A 20,388-nucleotide genomic window follows, 5' to 3' on the forward strand; every position below is an offset into this window, starting at 1 on the left:
CTTCCTGGGAAGGCTCCTCAGAACCATTCTTCGCCTTGATTCCATTCCTCAAAGCAGCCCAGTCTGGACAGTCATGCTGCCAGACGCACAAACACACTACCCAGCACTAGCGCACTTTTTGGTAAGCTCACGTATATAGTACCCGACACTTATGTGTGTGTGGGGCTGGAGCATGTACATGACACCCCCTAAGCCTTTCTTCACCCTCTCACCCTCCTCTCCACCTTCTGGTCCTGTCTCCTCTGATCTGTCTTCCTACTTCCTTTGTTTTGCTCTTCTTTATATTTTAGGCTTCTTGTGTAAGGGAAACCATGCCACATTTAAGTGTCTGATGAACCTCACTTAGCACTAAGGTCTCGTGGTGCATCCATTTTCCTACAAATAACTCATTCTTGATAACCCTTTTGCCTGAGTAGTTCTCCGCCATGTGGGAACACGCTTTCTTCTTCCCTCCATCTGCTGATGGGCCTTATACAGGCTGCTTCTCAGATGCAGCTATGATGAACGAGGCTGCTGTGGACATGGCTTCGCATGGGTCACTGTACAGTGATGCCTTTAACTCTGGGTACCTAGCAGGGGACTCAATGGGTCAAACAGAACTCCACGTGTTGGCTTTCTGAGGACTCTGCAAGCTGCCTCCACAGTCGCTGTACTAGCTCACATCCCCACCAACAACGCAGAAGGGCTCTTTCCCACAGCCTCTCTGGCATTTGTTACTTGATTTCTTCACGATGATTACTCCTACTGGGGTGGGATGGAACCTCAGTGTTATTTCAATTTCTATTTCTCTAACCATCAGCAACGTTGACAGCACATCTGCAAAGTAGACTAAGGCCACTGACAACGGGAAAAAACAGAGGGCAGAGGAACAGAGCCTCAAGCACAAGAACACACAATCCACAAGAGCAGGATGCTGCTGACCAGAAAAGAGAACGAACCTGGTGCTAGAAAACTGGTTGCCCAGGCAGGAAAACTTCCTATCCCCCTGATTCTAGTCACAAAAATTAAACCCAAGAAACTTAAGTGGTGGGGGACAGAAAATCTTTCTTACCTCAGAGTAGCAACACATCTATTATTTAAGAAACAAACGGAGAAAAATGATTACACACGTTCTAATCACTGCAAGACACAGAAGGATAGCCAATAAGCCCTCGGCGGGGGAGGGAAGAGTCCACATCAAACCCACACCAACACACGGGACACGGAGGGGCAGCCCGGCGGGAGAGCCAGCAGGAGGTGAGGAGGAGCCCCAGGCCCGCGCAGTCAGGGGAGTGTGGGTCAGAGCCGCGCTGACACAGGACCACAGCACGCTGCCAGCCTGCCAGCCACCAGGCCGGCCAGTCTGAGCCACCTCAGGAGACACGCAGCACTGCTGATGACGTGCCAGATGAGTGTGTATGTGCGTGTGTTAGCACATTCATGCAACAGGGTATTGAAGAGTTAAAACGAATAAACCACAGCTATGCCCACGCTGGGTAAATCTTTAAAACCTCACTAGGTGATGGGAAACCAAGCCCACGCAACAGGCTGGCCCCGCGAGAGCACGGTGGCTTCACTCTGACAAGTCCCACCTCGCTAGGGCCCAGACCACACAGAGGCTGGTCGGGTGCCTGGCTGTCCCTTCCCGTACTCCTGTCCCCCACCCCTAAACCCCACCTCCTCAGAGTTGCCCAGGTCAGCCAAGGTCCTGCCTTCTGCTCCCGCATGTCCTGGCCAGAAGAGTAACCTGAACAGAGACCCGAATCTTACAGAATGTAGTCCAACTGCTGACCCAGGCTCAAATCACACCTGACCCAGATTTAACTCAATCATTTACAGGTAGCACGTGAAACTGTGTAAGGTTCTGCCAGTTCTGGTCTGACAGTTCCATCACGCACATTCAAGTCACTCTCTGGTTCTCACTCTGCCCTGTGGCTTCCGAGGAACAAGGCAAGGTGGCTATAAAACTGCCACTTTCACACAACAGTGAAGGCCACAGCTCCCTGCCGGACCTGCCTTGGTCCTGTGCTGCCCGCAGTGTCTGTCCGTAGGCACAGGCTCAACTGTCCTTTAGGAGTCTGGTACTGGCCAATCAGTCTCATGGAGACACTGCCATAGGCTGAGCTGCGCCCCTTAAAATCTGCATGTGGGATCCCAGCCCCAGAGCCTCAGGCTGTGGCTGTATTTGGAGACAGAAATACAAAGAAATCAAAGGAATTCAGTGAGTTACCAGGCTGTGGCAGGCATCTAAGGAGAAGGGGATGCAGACACACCCAGAGGGATGCCAGGGAGGACACAGGCAGGAGATGCTGCTTGCACAGCACAGAGTGAGGGGCCAGCCCTGACCACAGGCCAGACCCCATACTGACCCCGGGCCCTGGGCACCAGACCTAGGAGAATAATGACAGACACCAGCACCCTCAGGGGCACCTGCTGCAGCTGCCCAGGCAGATACAGAAGCCATCGCACACACTGCGTCTAGCACTCCTTGGCCCGCGGCAACCTCTTGGGTTGGGAGCTCTTGGGCTCTTTCCATGCCCACCGGCTCCTCAGTCAGCTCAGCCAGACTGCACAGGAAGTGGGGGACAGGGGCACATGCAGAACAGTCACTTAAGTGACCCTCTCTAAGTGACCCTCGAATCATCAGCATAGTAAGTCCCTGGGGCACTCGGAGACTAGCTGCAGGCAGAGGTGGTAGGGGTAAGAAAAAAACTCAGGGTGGGCACACCTCACAAGCCTCCTCTATGGTGAGGTCACCAGGGGTCCCGCCTGCCCTGTTCATGCCATAGGAGGTGCTCCTCTTGCCCTCTGTTCGAGTCCCCTGGAGTTCCTGTCTTCCATGCTTCACCCTTGGGCTCAAGCATAGGAGTAAAAGCATGAGCTGGGTTCAGAGCTCCTGTCCGACACTGCCGGCAGAAGCAGCAGACCCAGGAGTGGGGCACAACAGTGGCCCTGGTGGCATCCAGATCTCTACCGTGGCCACCTCCTCTTCCAACCAAAAGTGAAAGCAAGTTGCTCTCAGGGCTGCAAGAACCTTCCACCTCAGATGCAAGGATGCAAGGACTGTGCCAGGAATAACAACTCCCAGGGCCACAGATGTGAAGGTCTCCAGCCACGACAGCCAGGGAGGCAGCAGCAGGGCCCTCAGGCACCCAGAAGTCTGCCTAGGCCAGGAGAATTACAAGGGTCAGAGTCAGCCCCAGGGGACAGGTGAGACCCAGGACTGGAGGCTGTGCAGGGTGGAGCAGACAGCCTTCCAACAGGTGGGGAGGGGGTTACCTTTTTGTCCTCCTTGGTCCTCCTGACATTTCGAGAAGGCCCAAAGAGGTTCTGCATTCCAAAAGCCTTCCTGGCCCAGTCCCGCTTCTGGGCACTCAGCGGGGCCTGCATGAAGCTCCCCTCCACTCGGTAGCGGTCCGCGGGGATCTTGCTCATGGGGGGCGGCAGCGTGCCACAGTTGACACTGGACCAGCCATCTGTGGAGTCCGTGTAGGACTCCTGGTCACTGGCATGGCCACACTGCCACTCCTGGAGTACGTGTACAGGAAGCCACCTCTGGCTGAGACCACAGCTGGTGCTGGCAGAGCCCCTCTTGGAAGGAGGGACGGAACTCCACAGCGAGGCAGGGGTGCCCTCAGTGTGCGAGGCTGGCCCCAGGTGCTTGCTCAAGTCCCGCAGCCTGTCTGCCTGTGGACCGGCCTCAAACGAGGCACACCCCTCAGGGCTGTGGCAGAAGGACCTGCTCCAGGATGCAGCCCAGGACTGCGAGCTCCTGGCACCTGCGCCCTCCCAGCTGGCGCTGCTGCCTGGGCCGTGCCTGCTCAGGCCCCCGCCCAGGTCAACCACAAGCACCCGGTTGCTCTTTTCCTCCTGGTTGAAGTTCCCGATGCCGCTGTCGCTGTTGCTGCTGGTGCTGTTGTTCTGGTGGGCGTCGGCATCGCCGTCCAGGAAGGCACGGGCCCGCACGCCCTCGATGAACTCGCCCATGTCCCGGTACAGTATGGAGATGAATTGCAGCACTGGCAGTGAGGATGCTGGGAACTCCAAACAGCCGCTGGTGTCAGGGTCTGCCGTGCACATGAACCCAAAGCGCCGTGCGATGCCCTGGTGGATCTTGTGGTGGAACAGGTCAGGGTCCACCATGAACACATGGCAGGATGTCCTCAGGGCACCCTCCTCGCCCTGGGCCAGGCTCCCATCATCGTTTGTCTGCATAGTCACCAACCCGAAGAACCGCCTGTCATCAGGGCACACAGCACTGAACGCCAGCTTCTCGGCCGGGTACTCAGCCACCACACAGGCCTTGTCAGAGCACAGCAGCACGCGGTCATGCATGACCTTCATGGTGACCAGTGAGTGGATCTTCTGCTCGGCCCGAAGACGCCTCATGCATCCACGGATGGCCTGCAGGCTGTCAGATTCCAGGTTGCAGCTGGTAGAGGGCAGCTCGATGGAACCCAGGTAGCCCACGACCATAGCCACATTCAGGATACTCGCATCCAGTGCGAAGCTGTCCAGGTTCTCCGGGCCGGCGCTGAAAACAGAGTCATCATGGATCACTCGCACTAACTCCTCCTTAGAGAGTAGGCCGGTTTGCACAGCATTGGGACTGCCTTCCAGACGCACGGAGGCTGACTCTGACAGGGATCTCTGCTTCCCCTGGGAGGGCTCTGGGGTACTCATGCAAAGACTTGGGTTTTCAAAAATCATGCTGAAAATGCCCCCTGACTGCATCTCTTCCACAACCCTCTCCGCCCTGTTAATCCCCAGGGCCTTGGAGTCCAGCTTGGGCCTCAGCCAGCCCTTGCCCTCGCAGAGCCCGCCCTCGTCATCACTGGAGCAGGCCTCGGGGTGACCGGCACCCTCGCCGATGACCAGGCGCAGCACGCCAGAGCACTTCCCGATGAGCTTCACCACATCCTCGTGCGAGGCCTTCTTCACATTGATCTCATTGATGGTGAAGATCTGGTCCCCGGCGCGGAGGCCAACGAAATCTGCAGGGCTGCCCCGAATGACTCCGCTGAGCACGCAGGGTGCCTGCCCTGCGAGTGTGAAGCCGTAGCCAGCGCGGCCTCGGGCCACCTCCACGCTCCGCAAGCGCGGGGGCACAGGCCCCAGGGGTGGCCTCTTCACTGGCTCCCCTGCCCTGTACATCATGGGGAGCAGCCAGGCCCAGGAACATGCCCGGTTACTCGGGGGGACCCAGGGCACCAGGAACACTTGACGCTGCCATGTGCTCTGCCGCAGTAATGCCCTGCAGAGGAAAAGTACACAGCTCATTACTAACAATCCTGAATTTCTGCCACTAACCAGACATAAAGAAATAACCCAAAGCCAGGTGAGGTGGTGCACACCTGTAGCTCTAGCTACTAGGGACCCTGCAGCAGGAGGCTTGCAAGTTCAAGGCCACCCTGGACAACTTAAAGAGATTGTATCTCAAAATGAAAATTTTAAAAATACCTGGGGATGTAACCCAGTGGTAGAACACTTGTCTAACACAGATGCATGTGCATACACGATAACTCATACTAAAAAAACACCAAAGACCAAGTGTGGTGACACAGAACTCTGGGAGGCTGAAGCAGAAGGATGGCAAATATGAATCCCATCTGGACAACCTAGTGACTACCATCTCAAAATAAAAAATGAAAAGGGGCTGGGATGTAGCTCAGTATGAAGGCCTCGGGCTTAATTCCCAGTACTGCATTAAAAAAGAAAGAAAGAAGACAGGCCCCCACAACAAAAGTACCCTGTTACCTTGTGCTGTCAAGATGGAGATGCAGGCTGCACACTGGAATCTTAAGGCTGAGCTAAGGACCCGCCACCAAGGTGGAAGTAAAGGTGGGCGGCCCACAGAGCTAAGTGCCGGGCTATGCCTACAGGGCTCAGACATGGTACCTGGTTTCAGCAGCTTGAATGAAAGAGAAGCCTTGGCAGGCAGAGTCCCTTGAGCCCCAAAGGTTCCCATTCACCTTTACCTGACCGCAGACTGACTCTTTATGGAGTATTTTTCCTTGGAAGGGGTCACCTCATGTTCTCTCAAGCCCTTACTCCCTAACAATTAATTTATTTTTAACAAAGAGCCATGTGGAAAAAAATGTGTTAGTCTGAAACAATTTCAGTCAATAAACTTCAGTGGTCAGCCAAAAGAAGAGACAAAAACAACCAGAAAAGCAAACAAATACAACCCTTGTTTAATTATTCCCAGAGGCATGACCTTAAAATTTACAGCACTGTTATCACTGGAAGTAGACCTGCCCCAGGGTCCCCAAGGCCACGGGGGCCAGGGACCAACCAGGGGACAAGGCCCACACAGGGCTAAGATGGATAGAGACAAAATCCCACAGGAGAAGGCACCAGGGCAGAGTACAGGGGAGCACCAGGGTCCCCTGCAGGGCTCACTCAGGATGCACATAATCCCCCACAAGGAGCCCAGGGGTACTAGGGGCCCAGGGTTTTCATGGGAGGTGCTTCTGCAGCACCCTCTACCCCGCAGGCACTATGACTCCAGACTCCCATAGAGAAGCAGGGCTCAAGGTCAGCACAGCGGCACAGGGCCCAAAGTGGGTACCCTCCAGCCTCCAGGTTCCCAATCCCACCTGGTTGTGAGAACTCTGCTGCCGCATCTGGAGGCAGCGTAAACAACGATCCAGTTTGCAGCTCAGAGAGCAGGGTAGCAGATGCCACATCTCACAAGCTGCTCCTGAGTCACCGCTGTCAGAGCAGCCCTGTCCTGGATAGAGTTCCCAGTAACAGAACCCTAAATAGATTCTGTCTGCAGAAACAGAAGCCGAGAGAGGAGCGGTGGGATGCACAGTGGGGCGAACCCAGAGTCGCCCCACTGACTTAGTCTCAGGAAAATGTTTTGATTTGTGTCTTGGTGACCCTCTAGAGGCTGAGACAAAAAACCCAGTGCCCACAGCTTAAAGCAGAGGGTGCTTATTTTGGCTCACAATTTGAGAAGCTTCAGCCTATGCTCCTCAGGCTCAAACACAGAACACGAGAGAGGGGTTTTTTTTTGGTTTTTGTACTAAGGATGGAACTCATGATCTCACAGTTGCAGGACAGCACTTACAGTACTGCACTAAATCCCAAGGACCTTGGAGGAGGAGAAAAAGGGGCATGAGGTGGGAGATGATCTCCTCTTGGTGTTTTACTTGGAGGGGAGGAGCTTTCCAAGCCCTGCTCCCAGCCTTCCCAACAGGCCCCTCCCCCGCCAACAGCAGTGGGCTTTGCTCTGGGAACCCTCACCTCCCAAAGCCCTGCCTACCAGGCCAGGCCTAATGGTGAACCTGACCCCTTCACCTCCTGGGCCCAAAAGGCTCATAGCATCTGTGATGCAAAGTGCGGTCAGTCCACGCTGAAGAGTCACTGAGTCTCAACATCTCCAGCACTGCTGAAAATTCCAAGTCCACAGTTACAGGTAAACACTCCCAGTCCAAAAGAGACAGAAGGGAATGGAAAGGAGTGGGCAGACTTGCCATTTGCAGCATCCGTCCCCAGGCAGTGAGACAGGGGCCAAACACAAAGGGGCCCATCGGACTTGGCACCTACGTCTCCAGTCTCCCTGCAGCCCGGCCTGGTCAGCACCGGTGTTGGCAAGCTCTCCTTCCAGCCAGGCTGCTGCCAAAGACCCTACCGCCTCCACTTGCCACTCGACAGGGTATCCCGGCCAGCACCAGGGCACCTCCCCTGCGCACTGGGTCAGTGCCCCACATAGATTCTAGCCTGTGGCCCCTACATCACCCCTGCTGCCATCTCCCACAGCTCTACACCATGCTCAGCCCTGGGCCCACCTCCTGAAACCCCGGGCTCTCTCATCACCTGACTCACCCCACAGGAGACCTAGACCTGGCCTCCTGGGCACAGGGGGACACGGTGCCAGCAGGGCTGCCCAGGAAGATTCCCAAATCACCAGGGGCCACTTCTGGGCCTTGTGACAGCCACCAGTCATCACAGCGTCTGTGGAACTCAGTCCTAGCTCCCTTCCTGGAAACAGCCTTTCCTGAGAAACCCACTCAGCCTACAGGACCCTAAGACAGCACCCGCCCACTCCGACTCCCACACCTGGTGGCCATGGTGATCACATAAGGACAAAGCCGACTGGGCAGGCCCCGCCCTACCTCTTCGGGCCCTCTCCTTGGCAAGGGCCTTTCTCTGCCTCCCCTCTGCCATTCTTCCAGGCCCAGAGGGGTGGCACTTGTGGCTGGAGGACTCTCCAGGCCGGCTATGCCTCGAATGTCACTGACTCTACCTAAACTCATGCTTTGACTTCACTCTGCACAGGGCTGGTATGATAGGGAGGTGTAAGAGGTGGGAGGTGACAGGCAGTCCCAAGAGCAGGGCATCAGGTGTCCTGCGTCTGTTCTCCACCATGTGCTAAACACACCTCTACCCCTCACAGGACCCGGCTCAGGAAAGGGCTAGGACAGGGTTCTGCAGCGTGCACCCACGAGGGGCTGGAAACCAAGGGCTTGGTATCAGAACCCAATCACCCTCAAGGGTCCCACAAAGGCCATGTGCTGAGGGCCTGGTCCCCAGTCATGCAACAATGCCAATGATCACAGACTGAAGCCCCCAAACCAGGATAGAGAGAAACCCGCTTCCTGTGAGCTGTCTCGGGTATTTTGTCACAGTGAGGAACAGCATGCTTTCCAGTGTTCTGAAAAGTGTGGACCACTTGTGTAGTCAAGGAAAGGAGTGACAGAGGCGTTTTTACACGTTTCTACACGTTACCGTTATGAGTAACATGTCTCACTCTTAGTTGTGCAAAACAGGACAAGGTCTCCCCCTTCACATCCGTGGCTTCCCACTCAGACCACGCAGTGGGGGGGGGGGCTGTGCTGTGCACGCGCTGTGGCCAGGTGTGGCTCCCCCTATGCCGTCCTCATCCTGGAGAGCTAGAGGGGAGGAGGGAACGCAGGTAACGGTGACCGCATTCCGCACACTCAGGAGAATGAAGGAACAGGAAGGGGACACCTAACAACAACAGGGAGAAAACCACTGTGCCAACCTCCAGAGGCCTACATGGGACCTGGGGCCCCACTCTCATCTGCTCCTGACCCACCACCTAGCTTCACCTAGCTCCACCCAGCCCTCTCACTAGCAAGGACAGTCAGGGACCACAGGTTCCCCTGCCACATCCCCACAGTGCTCCCCACCCAAGGAGCATGGGCTGCATCACCTGCACTGGCCGCCCTAAGCAGCCCTGCATGTAGACACCTGGCTCGCTGTGCACCCAGCCCAGAAATCCCTCCACTGGAGAAGAAGGGGACACTCCCCAGCATCTGCAGAGGCCAGGGTCCAAGGGACAGTGTGTCTAGGTGGCAGGAAGCCCTGTGTCACAGGAGCCCAGAGAGCACAGGTACCTGTGTCCCTAGGCCCCATAGAGCTCCCTACATCTGTCCCCTCCTCTAAACATGTCATCGCCATCTGAAACTGCCCCGTTGGCCCTTAGATTCCTCACCCTTCACTTGGTGTAGGACTACTTGGGTCCCTCTTGGCCACAGCTGCACCCCAGGTGTGGGGGAGCAACTGTTTCCAGAAGCTGTGGCCACGCACGCTGCCCCCGCCAGCTGACCCAGAGGCTAACTCTGCACCTGGAGTGAATGGGGTACCAAACAGGCCTGTATGCAGAGGGACTAGTGCAGGACAGTGAGAGGTGCCACCTAGATGCCCTATGACCCGATCAGGCTCCTCCCTCAGGGCCCTGTGAGTCATATCTAACAGAACCAAGTCATGGGAGTGGCACACTGCTCCAAGACGAGGTTATAAAGAAACTGTGGCTTCTGTCGTGCTCCTGTCTCTCTCCCTCCCTCGGCTGGGTTTCGAGCTGCCCCAACCACATGTCCAAGGAGACAGGGACCAGGTCCTGGCCAGCAGCCAGCAAGACACAGTCTTCCAATCACAGTGTAACCTGGGACATGGAGCTTCTGGGGCCACCAACTACCATGACAGTGAGCTTGTAAAGCAGCTGCTCCCCGGGCAGCTCTGATGGACCCCTGGACCCCAGGCATGGGAGGCTCTGGTCAAGGGACCTGGCAGGACCCACAGGACTCTTGACCACTGACACCAAGCAGTGCTCTGAGCCACATCCACGTTTAGTCTGTTTTGCAGCAGTGCCAAAGAGGTCACATGATGAAACAGCTCAGAGGTCACATGATGTGGACCTCAAATGCTAGACCACAATGCAAGACCACTCCTGCTACTGACAGACAAAATTGCACCGCAGTCACCTCTGGGACAGGGCGTGGTTAACCATTTTGAAATGTGCGCCACAAAACTGCATTTGTGGTGACCAGGAAGCAAATCATGCTGCACATGCCAGAAAGAAACTGATGACAGCATGGGTGAAACAGAGAGTACAGCTCCCACCACACAACCCCCCTGATGGTCACCACCTCATCAACCAAGCACAGTGATCCCATGGAACAAAGGAGACTCTGAGGGCATGTCTGGGGCCATGACTGCCCTCCCTGAAGATACCCGCTAACCAAACCCATCTTCTCAGCTCTCAGAGCGACCTCGGTTCACTGTGGCAGCTCCATTGTCCCAAGCTGAACTGGAGGCTGAAATCAAGGGAGAGGTCAGCAGGGCCAGTGGCTGGTGTGTGAAATGTTCAGCAGGCTAAACAGAGAGAACCATGCATGAAGTGCTCCACAGCCAGATATAGTAGCACACAGCTGTAATCCCAGCGCTCGGGAAGCTGAGGCAGGAGGATTGCTGTGAGTTTGAGGCCAGCCTGAGCTACCTAGTGAATTCAAGGCCAGCATGACCCTGTCTCAAAAAATCAAAGAAAAAACAATAAAAGTGTTCTAGTTCAGCATTTGGAATCATGTAGAGGCTCACTGCTGCCCCTACAGCCCAGCATCCAGCACTCCCTGCAGCCCAGTGGAGGGCAGCAGCTTAGCCCACTGGGTTCTCGGTCACCCTGACTTGTACCACCCTGATGCCACCCACAGGGCACTAGCACCTGGCCTCACCTCCCTCCAGGCCAGCAGCCCTGCTCTAGTCCCTCCCAGTTACTTGTTCAGTTCCAGCCGCCTCTCCTGGCCCACATGGCTTCTGTGACAGTGTCAGGGACACCGGGGACCACTCTACCCCAGGGGGACACAGATGGACGGACATCCCAGGACAAACTCCCCAGTGACCAGGCACCTATGCCCACCTGGGGCCTAACAAACACCCCACCACACCCCTTGAGCAGCAGTCACTCAGCAAGACATCAGAGTGCTGCAAAGCCACAGGAGCAGCCCAGGGGCCAAAACTCAGGTGAGGGGCCAGAGCTGTGCCCTCTGCCACCCACAGTGACACTGCCAGCCCCACCCAGCCTGCATGCACCAGGCACAGCCCTGCCACTCCTGCTGGCTCTGGGCTGAGGCCAGAGCCCCTGAGATGGGACAGTGGGACACACACGCTCAGACTTGGCCTTCGGGACACGCATCTCCACAGCTGATGGCCACGTGGGACCCAAGGTCAGTGCCTGGAACACCAAAGCACAGACCATCTCAAGTTTTCCATTCCTTATTTGATTTTTCCCTTTTATCTCTACTTGCGTTGTTACCATTATGGTTTTAACCCTCCACAAAGTACAACTATAAATAGAGTAGATGGATTAGTAGCAAATACCCTGGACACCCAGCTCTGTGTGACTTCAGATAAATGACAGACATTATTTGAGTCTATGCAAGTAGCGGGCCCTGCTCAGTGCTAAGGGGCAACAGCCCCTCTCCTGCTACCTTCTCTTGTCCCTGCCTCCTTCACATCTCAGGGACTGGCAAAGGACAGCAAGGGACAGGTGAAGCCCCCACCAGACTTGCCCTCAACCCCAGCCTCGCCACCTCCAAATGTCTGGAGCAACCAGCTCTAGCAGCAAGATCCTCCTGCAGCCTCCCTCCCTGAGGCTCACCTGCCACCCACAGGCTCCCAAGGGAGAGACAGGCTGCACTGTCCCTGTACACAGGGCCCAGGGCCTCACGCTCTTCATGGCCTCCTCTCTGGGAGACAGCAGCGAGACCCCTGCCAGCATGCACAGCACCTCAAGGCCACACAGTACCCTGAGCCCACAGAGCAGCGGAAGGGTGGCCGAGCCCTGCCACACAGTCTTGGCAGGGGGTCATGGGATGACACTGGCCCCAAAGACACTGCAGCCCCAGAACACATGACAGCGACCATTTATATTTGGAAAAAGGGTCTCTGCAGATGGGGTCAGCTCCCGGCACAGAAGGTGGAGGGATGTGGGGACACGTGGTACTGCACCTGCCTGAAGTGCCTGCCAGGGCAGTGTAGGGCTTACTACTGTGCCCCACAGCCTGACACCTCAGAGAAACGTGCCCAATAGGGCCCGGACAGCTCAGGAGGTGCAGATGCTGCCACCATGGAGCTTCTGTGTGGCAGCCCATTCCTGACCCACTGCCGTGCACAGCCCTACACAATCCCCTCTGCAAGCTTAGTAACAACCTTCTGCTTCCTTTGGAGCGAGATCAGGCCACGGCGCCTGGGCTGGCCTCTGATACCCTGGATCTTCCTGCCCCAGCCTTCCCTGTGTATTGGTTGAAACTGTGGTGCAGAAAGGTGGTTTGTGCCAGGTCAAGTCGGGCAGCGAGCGGCAAGACAAGGTAACAAAGCCAGTGGCGGTGCCTTCCCTCTGGGCCTCAGAAGCGTGGCTGAAGCTGGGGTATAGGGGTCAACCGCCTGTGAGAAGCCAGAGAACAACCTCCATCAGCAGCGCATATCCAAGGCAGGTAAGGAGACCACACCATCTCCAGGAAGGGACCAACTGTGAGCCACACTTGGAACCCAGAGCCAGGCTCTGTTGGTGGCACTTGCTTCAAGGTAGGAGAGGTGTCTGGGGTCACTCGCCTTTCTGAGAAAGAACAAGGCAAACCACAAGAACCAAGCCAGACTGCAGACCAAGCCAAACTGAACAAGCCTTAGGTGTCCTCCATGCATAACAACCTCAACCAGGACTAATGGGTAAAAGCCCACAACAGCCACAGGCGGGCGGCAGCCCTTGAGGCAGTGACGGACTGTAGGTGCCACAGTGGTCCAGATGCTCCGCCAGACACAACCTCCCCCAGTGCCACCACAGTCAGAGTGGGTCTGGTCCTAAGCTACACACAACGGCATCCCAAGGTCCAGGGGAGCTCGGAGACCAGGCAGACCCGGGGCCAGGATCCCCAGGAGAAAGGTACCCCTGGGAAGGAGTGCTTGGGCACAGGCGGCTGGAAGCCTCTCAGAGAGGAGGGGGAGACCTGAAACCTACTCCTCAATTCTGCCCAGGTCCTGCCCAGGTCCCACAGGAAGACACCAGGGAGCACAAACAAGGACCATGGCAGGGGTTTCAGTTTGAGTCTAAACAAATCGGCTCCTAGAACCAAAATCAGCTCTTCAGAAAGTCAGAAGTCACCACAATGGTCACTCATAATGTCTAGGTCACAAATTAACATCACCAGGTGTCCCCAGACACATCTGACCCCTGAAAGATAAAGGAGAGGAGATTTCCTGGGGCACGTGCTTTCAGTAGGCTAACTCCTGGTGGCACAGCCCAGCAGGAAGGCCTGGCAGGGGACAGCAGCCCACCCAGAAACAGAAGGAAGGAGCTGGGGACAAGAACACCCTTTCCTGGCCACGCCTAGGGACCCGCCTCTTCCAGCTGGGCCCCACCTCCTAACACAGGTTACTTCTGGGGGCTGCTTTAGATCTAAACCCTAAGAGCTGTATCTATGAATGGCGACCACAGTGCCGACTCAATGACAGAAAGCAGATGCCATATACAGCTGGGAAGAGACTAGCCCATGGGCTTGGGGGCCGAGAGTGAGGGGGCCCACACAGAGAACTAAATGGAAATGGCCTCAGACTTCCCCTCACACTGAAGCAACACTCTCAGAACTCTGAGAGAATAAGTAACTTTCCAGCTAGACTTTTATACCCAGCTAAACTAAAAGGTAACTGGAAAGTAAAATAAAGATGCAAGGGGACAGATCAAAAAATTATGAAGCCATGACTTGGGATTTTGTCCCACAACACAGCACACCATGTGGCAAATTAGGGTGGCAGAGAGGAGGTACTGAAGGTGTGAGAGATGCTTAAGACTGAGGTCAAAGGAATTGGTTCCCAGGTACAAAGGGAGACTTCACAGTTGAATCAGGAGCTTACCACAGGCCTCGTTTGTGCAAGAAGGTTAATAGAATATTTCTCACCCAGCCATTTTATAAAGGTAAGTTAAAGACAGACTGCAGCCCTTCCAGGGGGAGAACCACCAGCAGCTCCTGAGATCTGCGCCACGTAGGAACTTTAGGACGCTGGGAAGCCAAGCAAGCACCTCCCCTCCCTGGTAATTGGCAGTGGTGTGGCAGACTGCAGCCCTTCCAGGGGGAGAACCACCAGCAGCTCCTGAGATCCACACCATGTTGGAACTTAGGACGCTGGGAAGCCAGCACCTCCCCTCCCTGGTAAGCAGCAGCAGTGTGGCAGACTATGGCCCTTCCAGGAGGAAAACCATCCTGAGACCCACGCCATGTTGGAACTTAGGACACTGGGAAACCAAGCAAGCAGCTCACCTCCCTGGTAAGTGGCTGCAGTGTCACAGACTACAGCTCCTCCAGGACTAGAACCACCAGGGTCTTCTGAGATCCACACCGTGTTGGAACTAATGAAGATAGAAAACCAAGCAACCAGCCTACCTCCCTGCTAAGCAATAGTGAACCTACTGGTGCACAGCCTAGCGTCAAACATCCCACTTCCTTCACACCCCTTCTCCTGTCCCCCCTGTTAGCCAACGGGAAGCAGAAATCTGAGCATCTCCTGGGAGGTTGACCATAGCAAATAAGGGGGACTTCCTTCTATCATCTCTTTGGTTTTGTTGTTTTTTGGTTTGTCTTTTTTTTTTTTTTTGCAGTACTGGGAATTGAACTCACGATTTCACCCTGCTAGGCAGGCGCTTATGCCACTGAGCTAAATCCCTGGCCCTCTACCATCTCTTTGAAGGCAAATATTTTTATTACTGTTTTTCTCTATTCCGATTAATGGTACTGCTCTATTCAATATTCTGTTTTGATAGTTCAAAAAAAGTGATAATTTGTGCAAAAGTACATATACTAATTACCTTCATTTTACACTGTACTTTGTATATGTGTTTCCAGTCACCTTATTGTACTTGATAAATATATATAATTTTTGTCAATTACAAAAAAAAATGCAAGGGGAAAATCTACATGATGTTTCTCAGGTTTGTAAAGAGAAGTAGAACTTCAGAGAACTGTAGACCAAACTCCACTGAGCCAGGTGTGATGGCACAAATCTGTAATCCCAGAACTTGGGAGGCTGAGGCAGGAGGATCACTTTGAGTTTGAGGCCAGCCTGGGCTCCAAAATGAGTCCAAGGCCAGTCTGAACTGCATAATAAAACCTATCTCAAAAAGTTAAAAAAAAAAAAAAAAAGCAAAGATACAAAAAACAATAAATGTCTGGCGGGGAGGAGGCTCCTACACAGTTTATGGACTGTATAAATTACTACAACTACTACTATAGAAATCAGAAAGTAGCTTCCTCAAAACTAAAAGTGGAGTTAGCATCTGATCCAGTTATACCACTCCTTGGCACACACCCAAAATGAAGTTGGCAGGCTGTAGGGACCTGCACACCTGTGTTTAGCATGGCACAATAAACAACAGCTGTAGCAGAGACAGCCCCGGTGCCTGTCAGGAGATGCATGGATAAAGAAAATATGGTACACATGCACAACGGATAATTACTCAGCCATCAAAAGGAATGAAAATTCTGACACGTGCTAGAAAATGCATGGATCTAGAGCATCGTGTTGAGCAAGCTAAGCCAGACTCAGGAAGGCAGGCATCGTATGGTGTCCCCACTGTGTGCAGATCAAGAAAGCTGACCAGAAAGCAGAGGGAGACTATTACTGGACAAAAGGAAAGCAGTAAAGGGTTGGGGTGTTAAGGTGGGTAGCAGGGGGATGAACGTGGGCAAAATACACTCACTGAACCTCCCCAAAATGTGAAATTAGGGGAGAGAGCAAGGCAAGGAGGTGAGGGGACAAGGTGACCAAAGTACATCAGATTTGTGAGTACAAATCTACCAAATGGAACCCAACCAAGGAACCAACTCTGAAAAGGCCAAAGACAACAGCCAGGTGTGGTGGGAGAGGCTGAAGCAGGGGATCACTGTGAGTTCAAGACTGCCCAAGGCTACAAAGTGAGCTAAAAACCAGCCTGAACTACACAGGGAGACCCTGCCTTAGAAAGACCAAAAAAATGGGGGCTGGGGATTTAGCTCAGCGGCATAAGCGCCTGCCTTGCAAGCAGGCAGTCGTGAGTTCAATCCCTGGTACCGATAAAAACGAAAAAGACAAAAAAAAACAAAGTGAAAAAGAAAAAAAAAGTACAATTTAGCAGGAAAAGTGAGCCATGTGGGGCAGGGGTTCCAGGATTCAGGACCTACCACAGAGTGGGTAGCACCAGGTGACCCCAGGGACAGTGGGCACGGGCTCAGTGAGACCACAGTAAACTCAGGCTGAGGAGGGGAGCTGGGATGTCACACTTGCTGGTTCTGATCGGTCAGTGACAACACAGGTGGCCCATAGGCCAGGGAGAAAGGGGCTGACCTCCACTGCGCCGAGGCTGAGCCCAGCAGCACAGATGGAGTCGTGACACTGCGCTACAGACAGTGGTGATGTAACCAGGAGGTAGCATTAGGAGAATGGGGTGGGGGAGGGCTGGGCAGGAAGCTGCCAAGCACTAAGAGGGAGACCCCACGACAGCGGGGGCCCTCAGAGGCTCAGCCGCCACTGATGTCCCCAAGGATGAACCAGTCATTGCCAGCCCAGAAAGCCCAGTGTGCGCACCGTGTACTCTGTGTGTCTCTGCATGCCTGTGTGGGTGAGGAGAAATCCAGGGAGGGTGTACACAATCAGGGTCCCATGATTACAAGATTGGGACAGCAAAGCTCTGGGAAGGAGAGGGGAAGATAAATGAAGGACAAACGTTCCTTCTCTCTTTCCTTCAACCCCAGGCCTGACAGGACGCGAGGGGGCAGGGCTCTGACCCAGGACACCTGCCATGTGCAGAGACCAGGACAGCCCGGGTTTGCCATGGAGATGGAGCCGCCACCAAGCATGAGCATGTGGCACAGGCTCCATAGCACTCCTACTGCAACCACTGCCACACCAGCAAGGTGTATTTCCCTCTGGCCTGCCTGTCCCCAGGATGGTGCCAACTTCCTAAGGATGGGGCAATGAGGCCCCAAGGGTAGGACACTGAAGTGGAGAGCCCTGGCTGGGCAAGAGAGGAGCCTCCAAGGGTCCACCCAGATCCGGGACTACAAGGATCCACTCAGGACAAGAGGGCCTTTGCAGACAGAGGCCAAGGGGATGCCAAATGGGAAAGACCACTGCGTCACGCGGACAGAGGGACAGTGGACAGAGAAGGCTAGGCACATGGGAAGCAGGGGCAAGCCAGGAGCAAGGCCAGTCACCAGTGCAGATGGTGGAGGTCAGGGTGCCTGTTGCAGCCTCTGGCCTCCTAACTGGTAGAGGACACATTTCTGCTGTTGGAAGCCCCTGGAAGTCCGTGGTCCCAGATAGTAGCACAGATGCTACTGAAAAGTAAACAAATGTTTACAGGCCCATCACTGAATTCAAGTCAATCACAAAATGCCTAGCAGCTGCCTGGGACTCAGAACCCATTGGGGTCGAACCCATCCTCTGGACCCCCAACCTCTCTTACTCCAAACAATAAGGAAAGAGAGCCCCCACCCCTCCTGGACACTGCAACTACGCACCCTTGGCCACCCAGCCCCTGCCCCCTCCCAGCCCCTTCCCATGGCCAGCCTGGCTAAGAGCTTTTTCTTGGCCCTCCTGTGTCCACCTCTGCCCGCCAACTTGCTCCACCCTGCCACCAAGGCCTCATGCCCTGTCCTCTGTTACCCAGATTAGTATCCAACGCCCTGGAGGGCAGGTTCCAACCAAGAGGCTTCATGGAAACAGGGGCCTTGCAGCTGTTGGAGAAGACCTGGTCCAGCAGGCAGCTGCTCCAGTGGCCCCCATCTGCAGGTGAACAGGCCACTTGCTCCTGCCGTTGCCTAGGTCATGCCCTGGGCCACTTGAGCCCTGTCATTACCGTGCACTAGGCAAACCACTGAGAAAGGCACACTTTTTATTCCAGCTTTTCAGGGGAAGCAACCTCATCCAGATTATGATTCCAGAGCCCTCGGCAAGGCTTCACCAGCTTGCATCCAGTCTCAGCCCTGGGAGGCTGCAAGGCTCTTCCCAAGGCAGCCCCTCTGCCTCAGCCACCTGGGCAGGCCACTAGGCCCGCCCCAGGGTGCACCGCAGGTCCTGTTTGTGGGAGAGGCATAGCACTGTCATGAGAATAACCCACAGGCCCTCGAGGAGCACTCAGGCCAGGGGAGGAAACTAAGGCACACAAAGGCAGTCACCAGTCCAAAGGCAAGTGGTCAGCTGGGTGCGAGGCTGGGGTCCAATGTGGGGCGCGCTCCTGTCTGTGTTCCACAGGTCTGGGCCTAGCTCTGTGCACACTGCACATCTCTCACATCTCCGTCTGCACCCCACGGGTCTCAGTCTCCATCTGCACCCCATGGGTCTCAGCCTCTGTTCGCGCCCCAGGGGTCTGAGCCTCTCCTACCACCACGGGTCTCCTCCCTCTCTCCTTCCACAACTGAGTCCCTGGTCAACACTTCCACAACCTCGCGCCCTTCTGAGCCCCCAAGGTCTGAGTCCCCACAACTCCTAGCTCTGGCTGTCGCTCCGGACACTGGAGCGCGGATCCCTGGAGACAGCCTTCGCCAAAACAAAGCCGGCGGAGATCGGTGGACCAAACCCAGCGCCCGCTGCAGCCGACCCGGCCCGGCCCAGCCCGGCCGACCACCTCAGGCGTCGGCCGCGCGCACCCGAGGCTCCGCCCCGGTCCGCGCCGACCCCGGGTCTTGCCACGAACAAAGGAGGCGCGGGCGGCGGCCCGGAGTGGGGCCGCGGGCGGGGCGGACACAAGCGCTGGAGGGAGGGGACGGGGCGGCGCCCGGGCCGCGCACCTACCGCGCGGCACCGCTGCTCCGCCGCCCGCCGATCGCACCAACGGTCGCCGCCGCCGGGACGGGGCGTGGCTCCCGGTGGGCGGGACTCCGGGACAGGAGGGGCTTCTGTGGGGCGGAACTTTGCGGAGACCGGGGTTCAAGTGGGCGGGGGGGTGTGGGCGGGGCTGGGGGCGTGGTTTATCCGAGGGGAGGGGGACACGTGCATCGCTTGCCTGCTGGGCGGGGAAACATGGGCGTGGCTTGAGGGGGGATTCCGTGAGGGGTGGGGCTAAGGAGGGCGGGGAACCATCAGGGCGTGGCTATCAGACAAGGCCGGAAGCCCGGCTAGCGGGGGCGGAGTGGGCCCTTAGGCGGATGCGGGGCGTGCCCTGCAGTCCGGGGGCAGGACATCCGCCGAGCCGGGCGGGGGCTGCCGCGCCGACCACGCCCCCAAGCCCTACAACAAGCCCTTTCGCAGCAGCCTCGCAGCTGCTGTAGAGCGAATGCCCAAACGGGGAGAGCGCGGTGACCGCCGCAGGAAGGATGACCCGCGGGGCCGTGAGCGTGGCACGCTGGAAGGGAGCTAGTGGCGCTGGCCCCCACCCTACTGTGCTGGACGCCACGCCCTGGCCGAGGTGGCCGGGCTCACACCTTCTCCCTCCCCACCCGCGGTGTCGCGTTTAATTACGACTGCGCATAGCGTCTTCAGGAAACGTCCCTGGGCATTTCACTGTAATTCCTAAGAGTGAAGAAGCCCAGGCGCCCTTCGGGCAGACCACGGCATCCCCCTGCCTTAGCCTAGCAGACCACTGCGTAAAGCTCCTGAGAATCAGCGAATCTGAGTTGAGTTTCCCACGGCCTCCCGCCCTTGCGCGCGCACCGAGATCACTCACGTGCTCTGAGCCCTGCTGCTGTCAGCCCCAGCACTAGGCTGCGCCGGGTAACCTGAGGCCCCGCCCCTCTTCCTGTCCAGTGTCCACTCCTAGCGGCTGGAACTCTGTCCGCCTCCACTCTGCCTCCGTCTGTTTCTCCGGGGGGGTCCCTCGTTGCCGACCCCTCCAGCCTTGAGGCCTCCTGACAGTCAGTGGTCCTCCTGTTCCCTTCCATTCCCGCGGGTCACCTGGCTTGAAGACCCAAAGCCCAGGCCTCTGTCTTCCCATAGCCGCCCTGCCTCCTCCCTCCACGTGATAACTGTCCCCTCCCGCTGCTGTCTGCTGAGGGCCACACCAGCTGGGTGCCTTGGCCATGCACTGGTGAACAGAGGGGCTTCACTGGCATTTTCTCAACTTACCCCATCCTGGAAGCTGTCTGCTTCCTCCTAGGATGAGGGGCTGCCATGTTCAGGGGAGAAAAGGAGGCAGAG

At 56.2% G+C, this 20,388-nt stretch overlaps 1 protein-coding gene across 6 annotated transcripts in view; it reads right to left on the bottom strand.

The window, feature by feature from the left end:
- Rgs12 (regulator of G protein signaling 12) overlaps nucleotides 1–20,085 on the bottom strand; it is a 75,188-nt gene extending 55,103 nt beyond the window's left edge. For 5 of the 6 annotated variants that reach the window (XM_063230264.1, XM_063230265.1, XM_063230262.1 and 2 more), the window contains exons 1-2: nucleotides 19,048–19,191; nucleotides 3,259–5,233 (exon numbers count right to left, since the gene is read on the bottom strand). In XM_063230264.1, the coding sequence (XP_063086334.1) occupies nucleotides 3,259–5,136 (1,878 nt within the window). In that variant the 5' untranslated portion in view covers nucleotides 5,137–5,233; nucleotides 19,048–19,191. Of the gene's footprint in view, nucleotides 1–3,258; nucleotides 5,234–19,047; nucleotides 19,192–19,918 lie in introns of those variants that run through there. The other variant, XM_063230263.1, reaches the window with a different exon arrangement.
- Between the last annotated feature and the right edge of the window lie 303 nt (nucleotides 20,086–20,388).

This window comes from Cavia porcellus, unplaced genomic scaffold (assembly GCF_034190915.1).
Source record: "Cavia porcellus strain 051 isolate PalLab524CR breed Dunkin Hartley unplaced genomic scaffold, mCavPor4.1 scaffold_18, whole genome shotgun sequence".
In the NCBI taxonomy this organism is placed as follows: domain Eukaryota; kingdom Metazoa; phylum Chordata; class Mammalia; order Rodentia; family Caviidae; genus Cavia; species Cavia porcellus.